This window comes from Ochotona princeps, chromosome 5 (genome assembly GCF_030435755.1).
Source record: "Ochotona princeps isolate mOchPri1 chromosome 5, mOchPri1.hap1, whole genome shotgun sequence".
NCBI classification, from domain to species: domain Eukaryota; kingdom Metazoa; phylum Chordata; class Mammalia; order Lagomorpha; family Ochotonidae; genus Ochotona; species Ochotona princeps.
The window spans coordinates 66,202,675-66,227,553 of NC_080836.1; the positions used below are offsets into that span (position 1 = coordinate 66,202,675).

Consider the following 24,879-nt stretch of genomic DNA (forward strand, 5'->3'; position numbering starts at 1 on the left):
CTATATTGTGTTTCCTTTTACAATTAATAAAGGAAAAAAAGACCCTAGGGATCCATAATTTAAACTACTTTAATTCAATTTTCTTTTTAGCACAGAAGAATTAAAAGGTTGTTTGAAAAAAAAACCAGGATTTATTTATTTTTGTTGGAAAGGAAAATTAACAGAGAGGAGGAGATACAAAGAGAAAGATCTTCTATCCACTGGACTGCTCCCCAAATGTCTGCAACAGCCAGAGCCGGTCTGAAGCCAGGAGTCAGGAGCTTCTTCCACATCTCCAGAAAAGGTGCAGAGTCCCAAGGTTTTGGGCCATCCTCTGCTGCTTTCTGATGCCACAAGCTTGGAGCTGAATCTGAAGTTAGAGCAGCCAGGACATTAACCAGCACCCATGTGGGATGTGAGAGCTTGGGAGTTAAGGATTGGCCAATTGAGCCAGTGTACTGGTCTAAGCCCTTAAAAGCTTTAAAAATATTTTATATCTTTCAGTGTCAATGATGACCCACATTGAGCATAAAACTTAAAACTCTCACATATTTTCTTTCATTGTTTTTTTTTTTTTATTGGCACGGCTTAAGTTGTGGAGCATAATTAAACTTCTGTTATTTCAACAAGATAAAATTGTCCAGTGAGAAGCCAACATGCTTATGTAGTAGGTAAAACTGCCAGATGGTGGGTGCCAGTTTAAGTCCCACCTGCTCCACTTCTTAACCTGCTCCCTACTAACGGCCTGCAAAACCAGAAGACAGCTCAGGGGGCTTGAGGGAACTTTCACCCGCATCAGAGACCAGTATGAACGCCTGGCTTCGGCCACTTGGGGAATGAACCATTAGATGGAAGGTCTCTCTCTCTCTCTCTTTCTCTCTCTTTATAAACCTGATTCTCAAATAGGTAAATCCTTTAAAAAAAAATGTTCAATGAACTATTTAGCTACAAGCAACAGAAGTACTCCACTACTAAAAAGTTCATGTTAAAAGGAAAGATTGTAGAAAAAATTTCATACGTCTTAGATTTTAGATTTGTAAAACATTTTAAATTATTGAAACAATTTTCAGTAGATGAACCACCTGCAGAATTTTTTTAAAAATTGGGATTTCTGAGTCCATCTCCAGAGACTGTATTCTAATCGATGAGCAGAGACTTTTTAAATTGCCCTAAGTAATAAACTGGTAGGCTCTCTTTTCATAAATACACATAAAAGTCATTAGATGATGCCTACTGTTAGCATTACATATTTTACTGATACACAATTTTAATCTTTTATGCAATTATTTCTTTTGCATGCCACATTGTATCTTCATTTTGAAATTTGGCTACCGCTTTTAATGTTCTTCATTGTGAAAAAACAGTAGTTCTATATTTCAGAAAGTTACTTTAATTTCATACTACTGTTAAAAAGTAATTTATTTTTATTTTGCTAATAGAGATGAAATTTAAGTGCCTCAGACAAAAGACCACTGAGCATAACAATAATCTGCTCGCTCTCCTGGCTCTCCTGGGCTTCTTGTGCGGCCATACAACTCAGCAGTTAATGAGCAGCCATGGAGGTGTTTACACATGGGACAGTAACCATGAGGACGGCAAAGAGGAAAAAAGGTTAAACAATATGTCCAAAATTTACGAAATTACACTCTTGTTGATTTTTATTTTAACAAATAGTTAAGTAAAATTTCATAGTTCTCATCTTCAAATTTAAAGTTTTATAACTGCAGAAGATCTCTCATGATAGTGCAAGACTTCCTGTAGCAAAATGGAACAGTATTATCAATACTGGGCAGAATAATCAATTTTTTAAAAATGTAAGAATGTCCGGGCCTGGCATGGTGGCCTAGTGGCTAAAGTCCTTGCCTTGAATGTGCAGGGATCCCATATGGGTGTCAGTTCTAATCTTGGCAGCCCCGCTTCCCATCCAGCTCCCTGCTTATGGCCTGGGAAAGAAGTTGAGGATGGCCCACGACCTTGGGACCATGAACTCACAAGGGAGACCTGGAAGAGCTCCTGGCTTCTGGCTCCTGGCTTTGGAACGGTGCAGCTCTGGCCATTGCAGTCACTTGGGGAGTGAACCATCGGACAAAAGATCTTCCTATCTGTCCGCCTCTATACACATATTTGACTTTGCAATAAATATAATAAAACTTAAAAAAATTTAAACATGTCCTGAGACCTCATCATTTCCTATACCAAGTTGTACTTTTATTTTCAGGGTTTTAGTTTCTATCTATATGTTAAAAATTGCAAAATCTATGTTGGCCCATCAAATTTCCATCCTGAGCCCAACTCTAACCCAAAATTCAACTCAATTTTCTTTCATCCTAAACCCAAATTTACAAACAGTGGCCTGTTGTTCTTCCTGTAATTCTAATCACAAATTACTTACATCCTGAGTGAAATTTTAAATCAGAAAGTTATTGGGTCAAGGCAATCAGAGGCTCATCATGCATTGAAATGCAGCCTGAGTAAATTAATATTGTGATAACTTTAGTTCACACCCTTATAATCTTCCACTGAAATTATGGCAGTGTCACTTAAATTCAGTCTTTATTCCAATCATTTCAATCTCAGCTTACAAACAAGATGGTCTTTCTATTTATGATACTCATATATTTAAATCCCTGCAAGTCTTCATCAAGTATTATATGGAGGCATCGAAAACCCCTTAGAAGTGGTAAATGTAATATTTGACTATGTAGTTCTTATCTCCCAAACTAATTATGCTGCATTTCATTGAGATTATTATGTTTGTCCAAGTGTCTATCTCATTGTATATTTTACAAACCCATCTTTAGAGACTTTACTTGAAATTTGTTCCTTTTAAATATTCCTATATATCCTCTTCCATAATGTTTAGATACTTCCTCATCTATGCTCCCATATCTCAAGTTATAGTCTATGTCATTGTACTTGGCAATAGCATTATACAGTAGTATTAATTAATGTATATAATTTTCAAGGATAAGAATATGTGTTTGTCGTCCTTTTTATTCCAGGTTTCTGTAATACAGTAGATTGTCTCTAAATAATTGTGAATGTACAAATAGAAGAATTAATTAATTAATACAAAAGAATACAACTTTCATCCAAAAGATTAAAAAAAATAATAAATGCTAATAAGGATGTGGAGAAAAATGTATCTTAATATATCATTGGTGGGAATGTAAAGTGGTGCAATCATTATGGAAGACAATACGGAGATTTCTCAGAAATGTGAAAATATGCCACATGATCCAGCCGTCCTACTCCTAAGATTTTACCCAAATAAAAGGAAATCAGCAAGTGAAAGTTGCTTGTGTTCTAATGTTAATTGCAGCCCCATTCACAATAGCTAAGATATAGTATCAATCTAGAAGCCCATCAAGTGATGACTGCATTAAAAAAAAAATAGTATACTTTTACCATAGTACTTAACCATAAAAAACGTGGAATCATGTCTTTTGCAACAAAATGAATATAATTGGAGGCCATTATGATTAGTGAAATAAGCCAGTCCGAAAAAGATAAATATCATGTTTTCTCTAATCTGGAGTAGTTAACATAGAGCATAAAAATGTAAGACTGAGGGGACAGAAGATGACTCAATTAAAAATCCTCCACCTACAAGTACCAACAACCGATATGGGCACTAGCTAATGTCTCAGTTGTTTCACTTCCCATTCAGCTCTTTGCTTTTGGCTTAGGAAAGCAGCAGAAGATGGTTTAAAGCCTTGAGACCCTGCACTCATGTGGGAGATCTGGAAGAAGCTGCTGGCTCCTGGCCTCAGATCAGCTTAGCTCTGAACATAGTAGCCATTTGGGTAGTGAACCAGCATATGGAAGATTTAACTGTATCTTTATCTTTCCTTCTCTCTGTAAATATTCCTTTTCAGAAAAAAAATCTTAAAAAAAATAGATAATGAAATGAACATCCCGTGATATCATTTCCATTTTCAGCTCTTATTTGTACTCCTGTATAACTTTGGTCTTTCTCCTTCTTACTTGTTGAAGATATGGCTAATGCTGCATCAAGCCCATGATTACAAAATGAATTAAAATTTTATTTTTCAAACATTGAAGAAAAAAAAAAATAAATGAAAGAAGAAGTAGTTGAGGTAGGGAAAGACAGACAGAAAAATAGTTATCTTTTTAGAATTGTAACCATGAAATACATGAGATCTGTTCTCTTTATATTAAGAAAGTTATAAAAAGTACAACTCACCATCGGTCCAGGTTTTCCTGGCATACCATGTGCACCTCGTTGTCCCTAAATACAAGAAGAAAAATAAAAAGAAGAACACAATATTGAATATTTCATAGTATTTCTTCATAGTTCATTTGCTTTGAAAATAATATCCACTGGAAAAACTGAATAAATTTTAAGGATTAATAACTGACAGTAAAATAACAGTTATACAATGTACATTTATACAAGTTGATATGGCAATAGTAAATAAACACATATATGCTATCATTAGAAAATAAAAATCAAGATTAAGAAAATTAAATGAATCAAAATTATTCTTTATGCTTCAAGCTATCACCTGTCACATGAGCTCAGAGACCATGAGTATTTAAATACTTCAGCCTTCCTAACACTCAGAATAACACAGAGGAAGTTTTGTGCTCCTTGTGAAAACCAGCAAGACAGAAAACCAACAAACACACAGGAATTAAGTTGTTCATTTTCTGGGCTTCACCTAGATCTTCCTTTAAGACTGATGTATTCAGTCAGTAGGAAGTGTTTCTGCTGTGACTCATGACTGTGGCTCTCTTCAGTAGCTGTCATTAGCCAGAAGGAGCCAGATCTGTCAAGGTTGTGTCTCTTTGGTCAGTGCAGAAGGACAAAGGATTGACCCCCGTTCAAAACAACTCTTAAGATCCCTCCCTTCCATCTGCAACACAATTAAATTCCTATGGAAAAATCTACCTCTTTATTCACCTATTGACAGGAGTAGTTTTTAAGGGCACTCTTTGTTTTGAGTCAGTGTCCTAGGAAACCTGACTTGAAACACTAAGAAAGTTGGTGGTGCTAGAAGTGGTTCATGAAAGTGGCCCATAAAATGTAATTTTTAGGCTGGATTCTCCACTGTCTAGCTGCTGGTAAAGGGATTAGAGATCACCCTTGGCATGCTGTGGTGAGGCAGTCATGAATATTTGCTGAGGTGGTGGAATGAATATAGAGAGAGTGTAAGGGAATGGGATGAGGACGCAACTTCATCAGCATGAAAGAAGGTTTAGGGAAATGAAACAATACATCAATAGGAGAAAGAAAGTCTGACAGTGCTTAGTCAAGGCTCCTTGCCAGCATTTTGAAAGATTCTCATCTTCCACAACCAGAGAAAAGAAAACGCTGAATATCAGATCCAGTTTTTAATTATAAGCACATAAGCACTTGAACAAGCTGAATACTCAAACCTGGAGGGTCTGTTACGCCCTAGTTAGATTTCTTCATTAGAAGGAATGGATCTATATAATTTTGCATTAGAATATCTTAGTTAACACAATTAAGAACTTGGAAATCTTAAACCCCTGAAGCCACTGGGCCTGTGGAAGAGACCCATTATCTCCATTAACAGCTTACGTTTCTCTTTTGTTTGAAGAAGATGTGGAAGATTCTTCTTCACAAGACAACATAAGTTTAAATGTTATAAGCATAGTGGGTGCAATTTCATGAGCTACAGATTTAAAATATTAGCCAAATATTCCTGCAGATCTGAATGGGCCCAACCCTGTGGAACTGAGATTTCTACTGGTTTACTTAAGAGGTGGGATAATGACACGCTGAACTAGGCATGACCATGGTTCTTTCTGATACCCATGGGAGCTGAATTGGGAACAGGTCAGGCTGGTCCAAGCTGTCACACAAGCAGGCACACCCAAGAAAAGGGTATGTGGCAGTCTGGGCCATAACATCCACCAGCTCATATAGGCCGGGATAGAGGGTACAAACTGTGCTAGGTAGGGACCTAGCACCCACTGGCACGTGTAATATCCGGGTCTGGGAGTAGTCCTGGTTGGAGAACTTGGGAAACTCCTCTGGTGGGCCATAGCTCTCACTGGTGAACATATGATTTAGGCCTAGGTGTTGGTCAGGCCAGACAAGGCAGCCCCACAAGTATGTGGGTTGGTTCTGGAGGTGGATGGATTGGGCACAGTCGAACCAAACCTTAAAACACTGGTATGTGTAGGAATCAGGCTGGAGTGCAGATCATGGCTGGCTAGGCTATCATACCTACTGGTTTACATTAGCCAGGAATGGGAGCAGACTGTGCAGGGCTAGGCTGAAGCACCTGCCAGAGTTGGGACTGGGGGCAGGCTGGCACAGGCAGGCTGCACCATCTGATGGCAAAGGCCAAGACAATCAATGGGCTATGCAGAGCTGGGTCAGAACACCACTGGCATGTACAAGATCTGTGGCTGGGTACAGGCCTGGCTGGGGAGCCAAGGAGATACCCTGGCTGAAATGAGGCTCCCACTGGTGAGCATGAGAACCAGAATGGGGTCAGCAATCTGGGCTGGACATGGCCTGCAGTATTCCTTGGCATGGTTGTGGACTGGCTCTGGGGTACACAAGGCTGGGCTAGACTCCAGCAATCACTTGTGCTCATGACAGCCAACGTGGGTATAGGATGGGCTGAGCTTGGCCTCAGTTCCTGCTGAACCATATGAGAGCTGTGTCTGGGCATTGTCCAGGTATTGCTGGACTATAGCAACCAGCAGTAAGAACTGGAATGGCTGTGGGCTGGTTGGGCAAACCAATGTTCCTGCCAGAACAGGAGGTGGACTAAGCCAGCCTGGGCCAAGGACCCATCGGTGTGCACAAGATCTGCCACTGCAAACAGACCTGATAGAGGAGTTTGGGGAATTCCTCTGTCACAACGCACTCCCTGCAGCTGAGCACAGGAACCAAGGCTGGGAGCAGCCCACACCATGCCAGGTTATAGTACATGCCAGTATACATGCGGATCAGGTCACAAGGCAGGCCAGGTTGGGCCAGTTCATAACGTTCACTGGCAGATCTGAGAACCAGGATGGGGTGCAGAATAGGCTGGGTTAGGCCACAACTCCAGCCAGTTCACATTAGGTCCAGAACTGGGCTAGCGGGATTGGGCTAAGCTGCAGCACCCACCAACATGAGCTGGAATTGGGTGCAGACAGGCTGGCCATATTACAGCACCTGCCAGCAAATGCCAAGGTAAGGCAGGTCATGCCAAACTGGGTCACAGCGCTGATCAGTGTACCTGAGTCCCAGGGGGAGGGGTATGAGCCTGGTTGGGTGGCAGCATGGGCTCCCCTGCTACGCCACTGCTCCCACTGGTGACTGGCAGCAGACCAGGCCGAGAAGGGCTACAACATCTATTGGCCTGGATGTTAGGGGGAGAGATAGACAGGGCTACGTGAATGTATCCACTGGTGCATGCATAAGCCAGAGTAAGTGCAGCTTGGTTGAGCTTTACCACAGCATCAGCTGGCAAGTGCTGGGAATGGGGGCAAATCCTGTTAAGCTAGACTGCAGAACCACTTAGACAGTGCAAGATCTAGGACTGGGAGTGGGCCTGTCAGGGAAACTGTGGGCACCTCTCTGATGGGCTGCAGCTCCCACTGGTGAGCATGAGAACTAGGGCTGGGGGTGGGCCTGTCTAGACATGCAGTGGCACCCACCAGCATGAGTGTGGGCTAGATAGAGGGGTCAGTTGGGTTGAACTAGGCTCCAGTGCCCACTGATGTGTACAAGAGCTGAATGAAATTTGGGACAGATTGGACAAGTCCACTTCACATGCCAGCAAGCACAGGAACCAGGGTTGGGGGCAGGCCTTGTGGAGGTTATTGTGGGTTGCTCTATCTAGGCTGCAATTTCCACTGGTATATGTGAGGACTGAGTATGTAGTGGGCTGAGCTGCAGCATCAATGTGTTTGCATTAGAGATGGGGCTGGAGAAAACTGATCCAGCAATTGCAATTACCAGTGGGTACCTAGGCTGATGTGGGTGACAGGCTGAGTCAGACCCCATACTGGCAAACACATAAGAGTCAGGTCTTGGATCACCTCAGTTGAGGTCTCTATCGGGATCCTCCCAACTGAACCACTAGACTCAGAACTCCAACCATGGGGTGGGGCTGGGGGATTGCAGAAACAGTGACTGTAGAGTGCATGTGTCAGAACTGGATCTCCTCAGTGGAAGACAACGCAGTGGACAGGATACACGTATGCCCATGCAGAATATGGCAGTCCACTGGGGCCTGCAGAGGACATCTGGTACCATACCAAAGGAAGAAGGACAGAACAAACTGGACAACTACCTCAGCCAACTGTTGACAGAAAATATTTAGGCAGATGGAGACTCTAAGATGTCCTATGTCAGTCAATGGACCTTGTAAAGATTGCCTCATCTTTGAATTGGCGAGATTGACAGCACTCCACAACTACCAAAACCACTGAAGGAGAACTGTTGGAGCTTGCTCCACATTGGGGACCCTGGGATGACACTGGGTGACCATTCCCCATCCCCAAGTACTGAGGTAGTTGGGAGGCTGGGTGCAACTTCTTCCCTATCCTCCCCCACCCCCAGATACAGCAGGAAAAGAAAATTTGGAAACAAAGGCCTCACCCACTTTCCCCTAACCTTCAGTCCTTCCCACTCTGATCAACAAAGTAAACATTAGCGAAGTAATTAAATAACCTCTTATTATATCACAAAAGACAAATAAAGATAAATAAGAGATAAGATTTTAGCCAACCACAGTCTGATCTTTAGAGAGCTGTTAAGCAAATTAAAAGACTTTGCTTGCTACCCAGCTTCAAAGTTCAACATCAGGACAGTTCTCAATCTGTGCAATCAAAATAGAGTAGACAGATGACTAAGGAAGCTCACATCTCCAAAAGCGTGTTCTCAGAACTTACCATTTCTTATTGTGATAAACATGAAACAAGAAGACGTGGAAGAAAGCTTGGTGTGCAAAAACTGCTCCATAGATGTTATCTACTTTTATGATTTTATTATCACTTTAAATCTCATGGTTCCCTATGGCTTATATTACATGATACTATACTTTTTCATTCTTCTTATTTCTCATATCAAAAGAAGTAGGTAGCAACATACCCCAGTTCTGTGAGATGGTAAAGGTAACAGTCCAGGTGGAGGTAAATAGGAATTCTTTATACTATCTATTCATATTTCTGTAAACATTATAATTTATTCCAAAATAAAAATGTAAACAATAGTACTATTAATCACTTTGAAAAAAGAAGTTCTATAAAGCAAATCAGAAACAGAGTTCAAAGACATGGCCCAACAGAAAAGCAGCAAGTTTACTTACAGGAGCACCCTGTGGCCCAAGCCGCCCTCTCTCTCCTGGCATTCCTCTCGGACCCTGCAGAGGAGACATTAAAAGCATCCCTTGTATCATATACGTTGAATTGTAAAATACTGAATCCACTCGAGACTGGATATAATCCATCAATAAGCCTCAATGTTTACAGGAGCAATCTAAGTTTGGAAAAAATCAGAACCCATGGCGATACTTAACCTTCCTGTGTAAATTAGCTTACATTTAACCTAGCCTCAAGAGGTTTAAATGCCCAAGGAAACACAGAAAGGGCTCCTCTCCTTTCAAACCCTGTTATATCTTTTGTGATTGTCTACCAGCAAGTTATCAAGATTTTTTTCATTAGCTAACCTATGTTCTCATGTCTTTTCATTTTTTTACTTAAATGTTCTCTTAAAGAAATCTTTAAGCCAAATAAATAACAACAACAAAAAAATACATACCAGGGGACCCATGGCACCCATTGGACCAGTAGGACCAGCTTCACCCTAATGCAAAAATGAGAATGAGAAACCTGAAAGTTTTATTCACATATTTTGCTCCATGCATGCATAATTTCAAAGAGGACAACAAAAAGAGCAAACTGTCAATGAACGATATAAAAATTCAGCTTATTACCTCTTTTCTAAATGAAATGAAAACTGATTTTCTGTAGAAGTAAATACATACAAGAGCAGATATTTCATACAGTGGTTAAATGCCACTGGTTTTGAGTTCTGTTTCCAGTTCTGGTTTCCTGATAATGTGATAATGTGCCCCTGGAAAGCAGGTGATTTCTCAAATACTTCCATCCCTGCCACCCACGTGGGAGACTCAGGCTGAGTTCTGGGCTTCTACTTGAGGCCTTGCCCAGCGTCACAAATTGTGGGCATTGGGAAAAAGCTATTGGATGGCAGATCTCTCTCTCTCTCTTTCTTTCAAATAAATGAAGATAAATAAGTAGGAATAAATGAAATAAGATTGGAGATTTAAACAAGTTGATGAAAACTTTCAGACCTAGCCATGGCAATATCTGAAAAAAAGTAGCATATATATGATATAACTGAATTAAAATTAGGTGTCTGGTATCTCTGAGTTAAAAATTAATAAAGCTAAAATTTGCTGTCACATTCATTGAAAATCTTTCATAGAAGATTTAAAATAAATATCTAAAACCAAATATTTTTTCCACATGTGTATCAAATGATACTTCCCACTAAAAACTCTACATTGCCTTGATGTTTTCCCTTCCTGTGGAAATGAATGCAGTCTGGAAAGAAACAAGGTCTGGAAGTCCCTGGAATTAAAAATTGGTAACTAACAGGGGAATTTTTATTCAGCTAATAACTTATTTATACTATTCTTTTCCAGCAAATAATGTAAAGGTGGAGGTAAAAACCTGTAGCACTGAGTCAGACCTGAATGATACAGTGAGGTCACACCGAGTTACCATGCAGCTGATTACCTTAGAGCCCGTTGCTCCAACTTCACCTTTTGGACCTTCAAGACCTTTGTGTCCCTGAAAAAAAAAAAAATACAAATCTACCTTTATATTCTGCTTTTTCAATTCTCAAAAACATAAAGAATAAAACAATAAGCCCACAGAAAACTATTCTCAATTTTACCAACATTTTCTCTAGTTTTCAACATTTTGGAAAATATATTGAGAGAAAATTAATGTTTTTACCTCTAAATAACATTTCCCCTTGTAATAGCAGCACCTTTCATATATTTCTGACTTGACAGAAATTTAATCTATAGCTATAAATAAAAACTTCACAAAGAAAACACACCATGATAGAATTCATGCTATAAAATATATACCTCTATTGTTAATATTCAAAATATAGTTGGATTTGTGTATTCAGTCTCTATTTGTGGGTTCAATCAACCACAAAGGAAAATATTTTTAAAGTAATATTCCATTGTTCCCTATGTGTACTACGGATTTGGCCTATGTTATATTTGCACTGAATATATGTAGATTTTCTTTCTTAGCATCACTGCCTAAAATATAGTAAAATAATTATTTACATAGCATATGCATTTTATTGAAGGTCAGAGATGAATTAAAGTACATAGGGGGATTTAAAGAATTATATGCAAATGATAGGTCATTTTACATTAAGAACTTAAGTGTCCAAGGATTTTGGTAACCTCAAGGGTCCCAGAACCAATCCTCCACAAATATCAAGGGGAAAAACAGCTAATAACTATTACAGAAGCACAAGTCTAATTGGAAATATCATTGCTCAAAACAGGGGCTAGTCAGTGTGTATTGAATGAAAATCAGCATTGCTTCCAGATAGCCACATGACAGATGCATTCTATAACAGCATACAATATGGAATACTAGGTTGAATTATAAAATAAGCATCGCATTACCTCCTAAGTATAGGCTGACTGGATAGCACTAAGGACCTAATGAATTCCCTGCTTGTACCATGTCATCTATTCTACTATGTATTAGCTGTTTATTTCCTTGACTGTGTCTTATCAACTTGAAACTGCTTCTTTCTGGCTTTGACTTTCACAGCTGCATTCTCTTTTATAGCACAGAATCCCATACATGGGAAGAACTTCACATATATTGCTTCATACAAGTGAATAAAATTCCAAAGAAGTAAGGAAAAGCTTGTGATTTCAGGAACCACAGGTGACAGCAAGTTAAGGATGTTTGACAAATGGGATTGGGAAGATTTTGAAGTTGATGTGTTCAGACTTTATAAAGCACAGTATCTAAGATTATGATGGATGAACTTACTCGGTGACCCTTCAAGCCTGGAAGACCAGGAGCCCCAGGAAAGCCTCTAGCTCCCTAGGGAGAAAAATGGACATGGTACTTGAGAGCACTAATAAGAACAGGAATTCCATAATAGGTATTTTTTTTCAAATGTATCAAGTATACACTTTTTCACCAATATACCAAAGGAGCAGTTTTTCTGTCACACTAAACCCAAGTGAGTAATATTAGCAAAGCAAACACATTTTTGGAAATAGAAAAATGACAACACAGATAAACATCAGGCTTGATTAATATCAGGCTTTTCATTTGATGACATTTTAAAATTTTACATGATACACTGAGTCACAAATTACTAGCAAGGGAATAAAACAAGAACATAAGCATAAATCGGCATGTTCATTTGTAGCAGAAGAGTAAATGTTATCTGTTTCAGGCCAATGTTTTTTTATTTCCTTGGAATTTCTGAATATTGGCAGCAGAAAATTATGAGGATCGTATTATCAAGCAATTTTTAATAAAATGTCCATGAACAGCTGTATAGGTTTAGTTAAGAAACTAAATGGAAAAATGAAATATCCAGCAGAATTTAACGATCAGAAAATATAAGATTGGTTCCTGACGAAAATTAGAATTCTGCAAATTCTATGCATCTACGCACACTAAGTAGAAATAAAACAGAAAATCAAATTCAATGTTCTGACTGCTTTGAAATGACTTTTAAATCACTTCCCTTATTTTCTAAAATATAGAGAAAACAGTGACAATTATTTTTTTGTTCTCATTGCCTATGTTAGGTTTTTTCAATGATTTGTCATCTAGCTTCCACCAGGTGATTGCATTACTTAACACTGAAAATTGACACAATGAATGATTATCAATTACTATTTATTAATCACCATATTTCTGACACATAGTTTATGCCCAGCACTATATAGAAAACATTCAGTGAATAATAGTTAGCAAAACAACTCAATGGGAAAATTCTTTAATATTTCTACCTCAAATAACTTTTATCCGAGCCTTTCTTGAGAAGTTTCTCTTATCCTAGCTCTGTCTTACATAAGGTGGCAAAACCTTGCTTGTCTACATTTGATACATTGCATTCACTATTACTGAGTGAGTGAACAGGAAACTCAATAAACAAAAATCTCGCATTAAAATCAAAGCGGTAATTCTTCTATAAACTTTGGCCCAGAAAATACGGGGGAAATCAGTTGAGGGGAGGGAATTTGAGGAGATGGTAATGAAATCCCAGAGCCTATGGAATTGTATCATAAAATTAAAAATAAATTAGAAGGAGGAAAAATAATATTTCTTCAGCATTTGGGGGGACTTTCACAATAAGAATACATAAATTAATGTTGTCTGAACAAGTGAATCCCACCAAGTTTCCTGTTAACACAGCCCTGCTTAGGAATTCTTTCTCATCGGTAATTCCCTTTCAGATTTTTAACTAGAATTTTCCATTTTTTTCTGAGCTATCTCTGCCTGCCTTCCTTCTTCATCAGGCAATTCAGTACACATACACTACAGTCTATAGGGGAATTACTGAGCTATGTTATTCCAAATAATTAGCTAACTTCAGTTTTTATGGTCTGGGAGGCAAATTCCCATGTCATTACATATCCCTAACAAAACAAGAAAATGAACCAAATGTACGAACACTCATAAAACATTCCTCATTGTGCTGACCCAGGACTGTCAGCACCATGCAATCACACGTTGCTGGGCTGAGCTTGCAGAGCGCATCTGCGTGGAGCTGGCAGGGCACCTTTCCTCCCATGGAGGACCCATGCTGGGAGCTCATGCGGCAGGACACGGGAGGTTCCCAGCCTGCATTTGCTCAAAAGGACATCTGTGCTAATGACCAAACCTCATACCTTTGTCTGCACTTACTTGGGGGAAGGAGAGAAAAAAGAAGAGATTGGCTTTATATTACAACTAAATAATCCTTAGAGCCCTGTCCATTCCCATAAAATGTCAGCTTTGTTAAAAAAACAAAACAAAACAAAACAAAAAAACCAAATTCTAGCGGTGAACCTCATCAATTTTCAACAGGTAAACAAAGCAACGCAGCGCGGTGCTGTTGGCTGTCTTGAATGGTAGAGTTATTAGCAACTTCTAGGAAGCACAACTGGAGGCTGGATCCACTTAGGGGCCGATAGGCAAGAGCAGGAGTGTCTAAAGAGATTTTTAGCTTGCTCATTATTTTCTGGTTTTCTCCATTGCCTGTAGAGCGCACCCTAGCGGAATACCTAGGCACTATCAGTCATCACAGTATGGTGAACTCAAATGAGCAAGTGTTCCAGTCCTAAATTATATGAAATCAGTTGCCAAAAACCTGTCTCTTCTGTGAACCAAGGGTGAAGAAACCTATTTAGGAAGGCTGGCAATTCGTGTTAGGAAGACTGGCAAAACCTTGTCATCAGAGCTTAGGACCTAGAACACTGATTAGAAATTTCAGTCAACTTTAAGTTTTAGGGAGTTCATAGGCATCCTATTTACAATTTATTTATTTTCCCAGATGATACAAAAACAAATCCACAATCTCTCATTCAAGCTATTGTTTTAAATATGTGGGACAAGTATAAAATAACAGCATCAGAAAGTAAAAGATAAACAAGATGGATATGTGAAATGTGAAAGGTTGGCTACTTTATTTTTGGAAAAACAAAAGTTCTGAAGCAGGTGCTGTTATAGCAAGTTAAGCCATTTCCTGCAGTGCCAGCATCCCATATGGGTGCTGGTTTGAGCCTGGACTGCTCCACTACTGAGGTAGCTCCCTGCTGATGTGCCTGGGAAAGTAGAGAAGGATGGCCCAATTTCTTGGACCTCTGCATCCTCACAGGAGAACTGTAAGGAGCTCCTGGGTCCTGGCATGGGATTAGTTTGGCTTCAGCTGCTTGTGGCCATTCGGAGAATAAATCAGCAGATGAAAGATCAGTCTTCCCTCTTCTCTGTGTACGTGTGTCTGACTCTTTCAAATAAATAAATAAGATCTTTTTTAAAGTTCATAGGCTTTTGAAAATTCAATACCCAGTCTGAGTGTATCCACAAGTTAGATTATGAGATACTTATGGCACTAACACAAAGAAAGTAATTGGAATTAATTAATTATATTGGGTTTATATTTTGACAAGGGGAACGTTGGCCAGTGGCTTCCAATTAATAAACGTATAAATAATAAATTACAAGTTAAGCTTAATGTTGTTTATCTTTAGCAATTTGTGTCTTGTTAAGAAGAAACGTACCGGAGAGCCTGCAAATCCTACTTCACCAGTATTTCCGTTTCTGCCTGGTTCACCCTTTGAGGCAGGAAAGGGGGTAGAGGGGTGAAGTGAAGAGAGATTAAAACGTTATTCTCAGAGACTTACATGAAAAATATATTGTAGATAAACGTCTTTAGAAAGCTCTTGTGCAACAGTCGAAGCAAAACAAAACTAGGCTCTATTTCTGATAACAATGCATTCCATGAGACCATCTGCAGAGCTTCCATGAGTTTACAAAAAGAAATAAATAATTATCCTGATCTTATCTCCTGCACCATGGTATGAACATTAGCATTTACAAACAGAAACACACACACACACACGTAAATACACATTTAGGCCAGGAAATCCTGTAGGATCACCTGGTACTGAATAATAATATTATATCTTAAAATACTACTTGGTACTTCTTCTCATGTGAATTTTTTAAAATTACATACTATGACTCATAAGGAAAAAACCTATATATTTGCCCTACCCATAAGTTTTATCATAAACTTTGGTATAACTAAGAAAAGAATATAGAAAAGCAAATGTGTTGTTACCATTGTTCTCTGGTCAGACTTTTGTTTTTTTTTGCGTTAAAATCTGAAGCTGAATCTTAACTTTTATTTAAAACTTAATTGAATAAAATACTTTCCAGCATTGGGAAGTCACAGTGGCATTGTACTGCTGACATTTTTCAGAGCTCATATAATTAAGATCAAGTAAGGATATATTGTCATCACAGCAATGCGATTTCTTGCAGGACAGTTCCGTGGTGCCATCAACAAAGGCTGTGCCTATGGCGACACTGTTCTATCTCAGTGAGAAATCTTAAAAGAAAACCCAGGCTATACAAGGAAGAGACGTTATGTAATAATCAATGTTGTTAACATTAAGAGCCCTTTTAGATTTTTATGAAATGCCATACTAAATTCTCCAGGTTATAATAAAATTAGTGGAAACTAAAAAGGTGAGGAAAGTGAAGTGAAAAATAATCCAAAACACTCTTAGTGACATTGTTCTACTTCTTAAACAAAAAATTTCCAAGCCCAATTAGAAGGTTGCTTACGTCTTCACCAGGTTTTCCAGGAGGGCCCTCTGGTCCACGTGCACCAATTGGACCCTAACCACAAAACAAATTAAAGAAAAATCAGGAATATTGCCTCTACCAGCCAATGTGAAAATCCAAATTTATGGATACAAGTGAACATTATCATAGTAAATTTTAATTAATGCTTATATTGTATCTCTAAGGTCATGATTACAAAAAGAAATATGGTAATTGCTCAAATATAGGTATCTCAATAAACCTACTAAAAATGATCTAAGTCTTCACATTGAAATACTGACATATCATAGAGAACATAAAGCTCCCAAACTGAACTATAAGGTCTGGCTCCATTAAGGAGGTGCCAGGAAAATAAATGTATCATATTATTATAACAGTGGACCCAAGCGTAATTGGGTCTACATGCTTACTTGACATTTACCATTGGTCCAGGTTCACCAGGTTCACCAGGGGGGCCTGCAGGTCCTACACCACCCTAAAATCAAGAACACATGATATATAAAAGGATATCATAATACTCTAACCTACAATCTCTATAACATATAGGCTAGTTGTTTAGCCTCCTGGCTTCGGTACTTTCCAGCTTTGTGAAACTGGGCAAGTTATTTAACCTCCCTTGAATTCTACTTCCCAATATGAAATCTGAGAACAATTATGGTATTGATTTCAACAGTATGTTATGACTACCTAAATGCTCCATGAACACTAAGAACTAGAATAGAAGTGGCACATAGCAAGAACTCAATCAATGGTCGTTATTATCATCTCATCATCATCATCATCTTCACCAACTCCTATTTCTATTAATCAATAACTTGAAGTAAAATACCATACAATATGACTATGGCAATGCAAATAACCTTGACCAATTTGAAACATTTTTATTTAAAAAATTATTTACTATGGCTTATTAAGACACTACAATAAATAAAATAGCACTATATCATAATTTTACTGGTGTTTGATGCATGTAGAAATACAATTTGTGGTATTAAGCTCTTTGTAAAGACATCATGGAGTTTTCTTGACTGACACTTCTGACATACACATGGACATGTCTGTCCTTTGAGTTGATGTAATATTTTCATAGTAGGCACGTAATCAACTTTGAAAGTTTTCTACACGAAATGAGATATTCATCTTTTATTTCAGAAGCAAAGGCACATAATTCTTGCAGTTGGAAATCAGTTACAGAAAGAAATCAAATGATGAAAATTTAACCTCTAAATAAGGTTTGACAAAACACTGTATGTATTTCTGTGTGCAAAACATATTTAACACAGCTTATTTGAAGTGAATAGTGCAAAAAGCAGTTTAAAAGACAACAAAGCTATCACATAACATTGACATTGTTTATATTCTCCTAAATTGTGTAAATAAATTAATTTTAAAAACTTACTTGCTGCCCTTGTAAACCTTGAGGTCCCCGAGGACCAACAGGACCCTTAAAAACAAATAAGAATAAAAGTTGCTTGGTATTCATGACAATTAGGTCCCATGTTTGCCCTAGGATTGGGAAAAGTGAAGCTTTGGCACTGGGATGGGAAAGCGGTGATCGGATGTTTTCCATCTGCATTATCGTGAAGGCAGCTCACTTCAGGAACAGGAAAGCTTGGACAATACATGGGATGATCTTACCCACTCAGTGATATCACAAAGGGAAAGACACAATATATTTGGGAACCACCAAGAGCCTTCAGGACACCTGCATGTTTGAAGGATGACTAGTTAAACCAGGATATTCAAATAAAGAAAGCTCTTGGCAGGCATAAAATATGTAGCAATCTGCTTATTTAATTTTTCAGTTAAAGCTTATATCTAAAAAGACAATATTTCCTACTATTTAATACAAGTTCAATAAGACGTCAGACTAGATTATTATTATCACAATTTAAAATAATTAAAATCAGATTTGTTCTTTTTTTTTATTTATTTACTTTTTTTATTGCAAAGTCAGATACATAGAGAGGAAGAGAGACAGGAAGAAAGATCTTCCATCCACTGATTCACACTCCAAGCAGCTGCATTGGCCAGAGCTCAGCTGATCCAAAGCCAGGAGCCTCTTCCAGGTCTCCCATGCGGGTGCAGGGTCCCAAAGCTTTGGGCCATCCTCAACTGCTTTCCCAGACCACAAGCAGGGAGCTGGAGGGGAAGCGGGGCTGCGGGATTAGAACTGGCACCCATATAGGATCCCGGGGCGTTCAAGGTGAGGACTTTATTGGCTAGGCCACCGTGCTCCAGGATGGGGAGAAAGGTGATTTAATGAGATCTCACAATACTTCAGATTTCCTGAAATTCTGTTAAAATAGGATATTTCAAATTCTGTTATATGCAAAGAAAAAAAAAAGAATTTAGAAAGTAAGTCATTTCACTCCAAACAAAATATGAATATTTCTGGCTACTCAGAACATGGAGTGGAGGAGAAAGATCAGTCAGGAGATTGTGAAACTGTTGGCCTAAGGCAACCAGGGACTATTAAGATGACTAAGAAGCAATAAAAATAGGCATAGTAAACTATTTCCTATTTCAAAAGTTTGCCAAATCACTGTGTCTCATTTGCACCCTAAAAGACAATGTTTTATATATATATATATATATATATATTTATATATATATATATATTTATATTTACATATAGATGGTACAGCTTTTGTTCTGGTAATGGTTTTGTATCTTAGTATTCTTCATTTTCTTCAATTATTCGTATAGCGCCTTTGTCATGTCAATAAATGCCACGCACAGTTGTCCATGGAACAAAACTGGGGTTTTAAGTGTAAACATAAAGAAATGGGAGAGAGGAGGTGGTGATACCCTTCTTATTTCTCAATTAGCTAGCTCAAGCCTCTATATTTTTCCACATATTCTGTGATTAACAGTAAAATCTGTGCTTACCACAGAGCCAGGCATCAGTCCTACTTGACTTCCAAGTCCAGATTTCTCATCCAACCCTGCCATCTGGGCTGAAAATGGCTAGAAAAAGCAAAGTGTAGACATTATTTCCATACGTTAGCATACGTTTAAATTTGAGAAAGTCGTATTCTCTGGTATTCTTATTTTAAACATTGAACTTTAAAGCATGGAAAAAGATTCAAGCTGTTTTGACTGTGTTATCGCATGTTTTTGATGGGCCGTTCGTCCCAGAGGCTGTTGTAAGTATGCTGCCTCAGAACAGCTGCAATGGGACAGATGTCCCCCACCAGCTAAAATGATGGATCATGGTAATAAATGTGTGGCTAGTCTAATTTATTTCAGATTTTACTCTCTTTATCCGATTTCCTTCCACAACTACACCATGTCAAACATTTGAGCAAAGCCTAAGTGATGTATTTAAAATATTTGCGCTAAAGATTCCAGATTCCATTTCAGATCATGTTATGTAGTCTTGGTTCTTAGTTCTCAGCAAGTCTGTGTTAAACTGAATTTATGCAAGCTGATAACAATTTTATCATCTTTTTCAGGAATCCATAAATGTGGCAAGAACTGCAGACCATTTCATCTATTTTCTTTCTCATGGAAGAGAGCCAAGTAATCAAGCTGACCAGAATGGTTTACAGTCATTCCAGCTCTTATGCTAATTTCATGGTTTCAGTGGGAAAATGTGTGAACTGCTTTAAAAAAATAATAATTTCTTCTACAATCAGTGGAGAAACAGATGTATGAGTTCTTGTAAAATAAACACTATGTTTTTGCTATGCTATGTTATCTACACACAAATCCCCCAGTGTCTACTGTAATTAGTATTAACTCAGTGGCCATTTCACGGATGTCACCGAGAGTGTGTCATCTTCCCTTGTTGTGGAGACATGGTGCAGGTTTTGTCAGCATTGCGAGCCCAAGGAACAGCAAGAAGCCCAGAAATACATCTCTCTTTCCAGGTCACAAAGGGAAGTGCCAGTGGTCTTTCAGAATCATCAAAATTACAGAGTCCAGAATTAAGACCTACAAATAACTAGAAGCCACAGTTCAGATTTACTGAAGATATATCTGTTTCATTGTTGTTTGTGGCAGCAGTGTATTAAGTTAAGGGTTGTTCTAGTCAAGCATCATTATCTGAACAGACACAGGTTAAAATCACAGCAATAAGACAATGGTTTGCTGTGTTTGTTGCATATGACACTGAACAATGTACACAACTCACCCTGCTTATGCCATCAGGGCCTGGGTGGGATGGATGGCCCGGAGGTCCTGGAGCTCCAGGTTGACCAGGAACACCGGGTTCTCCATCAATTCCCTGAGGACCACGAGGACCCTGGAAAAACATGGCTTGGTTATTAGAACCCAAACTTTTAAATGTGTACTTAGCAGAAGGCCGAAAGCACAGGTTTCCTTTTGGACACCACGTGTTCATTCTTGTAAAGATAGATGGAAATTAGGCCACCTACAGTAATATACCCCAACTTAACACTGATGAGAGACATTATTATTGTGACAAGATCTCGCTAAATTTTACTTCCCCTGTTAAGTATCAGTCAACTGTCTTAAAATAATCGTAAAATGATTTTTAGTTCCTGAGTTTCTAAAATGAGCTTCCTAAGCTGAGCTTGATCGTTCAGTTATTTTTGAACAGTACTTCAGCAACACATTTTACATTCATATCTTCTTACCTTCTTTATATTATAGTTATTTAGTCATGTTTCTAATTCATCACCATATTCTCCAAAAGTAGATTAAAATGTCGAGAGGGATTTTCATCTTTCAATGTTTAATGTTTTGTCTAGTTCCTGATACACAGAAGGCACTCAATATATAAGTATGACACTTTCATGTTTCAGTCCTCTTGAGTACTTGAAGTCTGGCACTGTTTATTTTCTTCCCACCACCGGAGGAAGACTAGACCAGTGAGAAATCCAAGGCAAAGGCACTGTGCCACAGGCAAGTCTAGCTCTCAGCCCAGTGAGCAATGATTCCCAGCTGCCAAATTCCACCCTTCTTCTAACGCACATTGTGAATATGGCTTGGGGAACTGCCACGTTGTCAGTTATGGAAATTCTCAGTGCCTAACCTCACCATTCCCACCGTCTTGTTCAGTAGTTCCTGGCTTTTTGACCATGAAACATCAGAAAACAATTCTTGTCTTTTAAAAATCAAACCTCTTACAATTCCTATATCATTGACCACTTACTTCCCTCTTTTCCTTAAACATAATAGAGACTGATTTAAATTGCTGTGTAGGAGTTCTGGATCATATGACTATAGACATATATCTTTAATTACATTGCAGACAAAATAATAGGTTTACTCATAGAACTTTGTATGGAAACCCTTATAATAATATTTTTGCACGCTTCAATGCCTTGATAGTCAAATATCATATAAAAAAGTGTGAGTGAAAACATAATCTTTGTTCCCAACGAGGTTCCCAATGATAAAACAGATCAGACTCAGTGTCAAGGAGCATAGCGAGAAGCTGCCAGGTTCCTGTCATTAACCAAAAAATTTCAAATATGAGACAATCCATTTTCTCAAGGCATGATCCATTCCCTATTTCAACAGAATCCTTTCCAAATAACCCACATTATATAAGATTATATAGATTAAGAATATAGCTAATGTACATTTATAAAAATTATCCAAAAATAAATAAGCAATATTACCCAAGAGAGCTTATATATATAAATATATATATTATTATACATATGTATTATATATTACATATATTAGTTTTAGCAGCTTTTAGGATGAATTTTTAGTGGAAAAATATTAAAAACACTAATCCATTAAATATATTCCTATATGAACGGAATCATATAACTATTATTTTAAGAGAAATATTCCTATCATTACCTCCTGAAGATAGTTGCTGTTAAGCCAACAGCAATCCACAGCAAAAAGTACTTGTGCATTGCCACTAGGTGGCAACCTATAAACATCCACAAATACAAAAGACTGACTCAGAACAGTCTAGAACTATATTTGTTGCTGGTTAATGGCCTCTTACTGCCTCTCTCTCTCTCTCTTTCCCCTATATTTCTTACATACACATACAAGATAAAATGCTAGGACTGACAAGAATTGGTGTTTTCTGCTGTTTCACAAAACAGGAAACTGTAATAGAGATTAGACATCATGAGCCTAGAGCTCGGCACACTGCCCATCTCAGTGGGATGCTAGTTTGTCACTGTGAAATCACATGGAGAGTGAACCTAAAGCTAAGGATGTGTGCTGCGAGACAGCCATAGTGATCAATGGCTAGTACTGGGGTTTTCATGAGAATCTCTCAGTATCAGTAACTCTCTATCCAGAGCAATTTTGACCAGATTTGATGACAACAAAAGATGTAATGGGTATTGGGGGTTGCTACAGGCACCTAGTGGATAGTAAACAGGAATGTTGCAAAATGTCTCAAAATGAAAAGGGAATTATCAACTTCCTCCCCCCAAATGACAACAGCACTGACACTGAAAAATTACACCATACATTGTGAACCTTTTACATATTTGATGATAACAGAAACAGGAGTTTTCAGCACCACCCTATATTATGATGACCCTAATTTTAGTACAGACAAACAACTCATAGAAGGCTTGGAAGCAGAGGCAAAACATTCTATGTATGGGGATTCTGTGGTATTACCGGTAGTGTGAAATATTTGCACTAGCAAATTAACAAGACTCTACAAATCAAAAGGGATTTAAAGACACACACACACACACACACACACACACATGCTTAATAAGATTAAAAGGAGAAACAGATTTCCTACTAGGGAATCTGCTACAGTAATATTTAATTCTTCATAAATACTTCCCACTTTTTCCTCATATAATACACACCTACACAGACTCAATTCACATTACTTTGGGCCTAGCCAAGACAAGAAATGGATGCCATCACATGTTTAATCCGTAAGACAATTAAGAGAAATGAAGGGTAGATTCATTGACTACAAGTCAGAAATTCTGGCAGTCTGAAAGTACTCCCTTGGCAACTCCCACCTGGAATTGGGACCCAGTATCATCAATTTCTTACAATGTACAAGAACCTGATATTAAATCTCTACCGCATGGCCTTCCATCTTCCATCCATCTATGTCTTAACAGACTCTAACACTGAAGACCATGGGTAGACATCCAGAGAGCTACTAGCAGTGTTTAAGTTACCAACACTGGTAAGACAGTTCAACAGAGCAGCAATGAAAGTGGGATTGAGAACAGTTTGAATACTGCTTTGCTGCACACCCTATGACTACGTCCAACTAACTTGGAACACTTTAATTCAGTCAAATGCCTACGGTTCCAACCATGACTCCAGCTTTGTTTGGAGAAAGTATTAACATTATGCTATTTACTTGCGGAAATGTGTAAAAACATAAGAGCACAACAAGGATGAAACCAGCAATGAAACTTCTTAAGGTCTTGATCTAAAATGTTTTACTCTCATTTATGTGTTCAAAGCTGTCTATTGATACATTGCTCATCTCTTTCTTCCATTTATTCATCTCCATTAAGATTTATTTATTTGAAAGCTGGAGTTGCAGAACAGAGAGAAGAAGAGATCAATATAGAGACAGGGAGATATTCTATATTCTGGTTCACTCTCTTAAATAGTTGCAATGTTTGGGGTTGGACCAGGCCATAACCAGGAACCAGGAACTCCATCCTGGCCTCCCATTGGGGAAGCAGAGGTCCAAGTATTTCAGCCATCAACAGGGACTATCTCAGTCACATTAGCAGGGAGCTATGTAGAAGTAGAGACTCTGGGGCTTAAACCAGCACTCTTATGTAGAATGTCAGTTTTAAAAGTAATGGCTTAACTCAGAACTGTGCCAGAACATCAGTTCCTAGCTCACATTTATATAGATCAATACATATTCAAGAGCTTAAAATCCACTTACAGCAAAACTTTAGTGGGTATGATGAGAGAAAAAATTAAACTAAATGAAGTTTTTAAATTAAAACATAAGATAGGAAGGGTGGTAGTTACAATGCTCTCTGGGACACCCATATCTCATCTTAGAGAGTCTAGGTTCAAATTCCCACTCTGCTCCCAATTACAGCCTTCTATTAATGTGTCTCTTGGGAAGCAGTAGCTAACAGCTCAAGTAGCTGGGCCCCAGTCAACTCATGTGGAAGACCTGTGATCGAGTTCCAATGCCCCTGCTTCAACCTGTGTTGAAGGGTATTTGGAAAATGAACCAGCAGATGGTGATCTCTCTGTCTCTCTCTCTGTCTCTCTCCCTCCCCCAAAATAAAATATGATAAAAAATAATTTCAAATAAAATATAAAAGGAGGCATAACTATACACACAGGAATTTTTTAATGAATAAAACCAAAAAAGCAGGAGGCCATTTACTCAGTGGTTGAAACTCCACTTGGATTGACCTTCATATCAGAGTGTGCTTACTGAGTCCCAGCTCTGTTCTCAGTCCCAACTTCCTGCTAATGTGCACTGTGAGAGGCTGCGGTAGGGCTCAAGTACATGCATCCCTGGCTTGCCCAGGACCCAGGACTGTACTCCAGGTCCTCCCTTCAAACAGACCTAGACTCAGCGGGCAGTGAATCAATGAATGGATCTTGATCCCTCTCTTTCACGCAGTC

At 38.4% G+C, this 24,879-nt stretch overlaps 1 protein-coding gene across 1 annotated transcript in view; it reads right to left on the reverse strand.

Moving 5' to 3' along the window:
* The window catches only part of COL5A2 (collagen type V alpha 2 chain), a 141,373-nt gene that overhangs the window by 38,495 nt on the left and 77,999 nt on the right, over positions 1–24,879 (reverse strand). The window contains exons 7-17 of the mRNA XM_058664710.1: positions 20,480–20,590; positions 19,234–19,311; positions 17,741–17,785; positions 16,763–16,816; positions 16,342–16,395; positions 15,270–15,323; positions 12,037–12,090; positions 10,738–10,791; positions 9,737–9,781; positions 9,285–9,338; positions 4,187–4,231 (exon numbers count right to left, since the gene is read on the reverse strand). Of these exons, the coding sequence (XP_058520693.1) occupies positions 4,187–4,231; positions 9,285–9,338; positions 9,737–9,781; positions 10,738–10,791; positions 12,037–12,090; positions 15,270–15,323; positions 16,342–16,395; positions 16,763–16,816; positions 17,741–17,785; positions 19,234–19,311; positions 20,480–20,590 (648 nt within the window). The remainder of the gene's footprint in view (positions 1–4,186; positions 4,232–9,284; positions 9,339–9,736; positions 9,782–10,737; positions 10,792–12,036; positions 12,091–15,269; positions 15,324–16,341; positions 16,396–16,762; positions 16,817–17,740; positions 17,786–19,233; positions 19,312–20,479; positions 20,591–24,879) is intronic.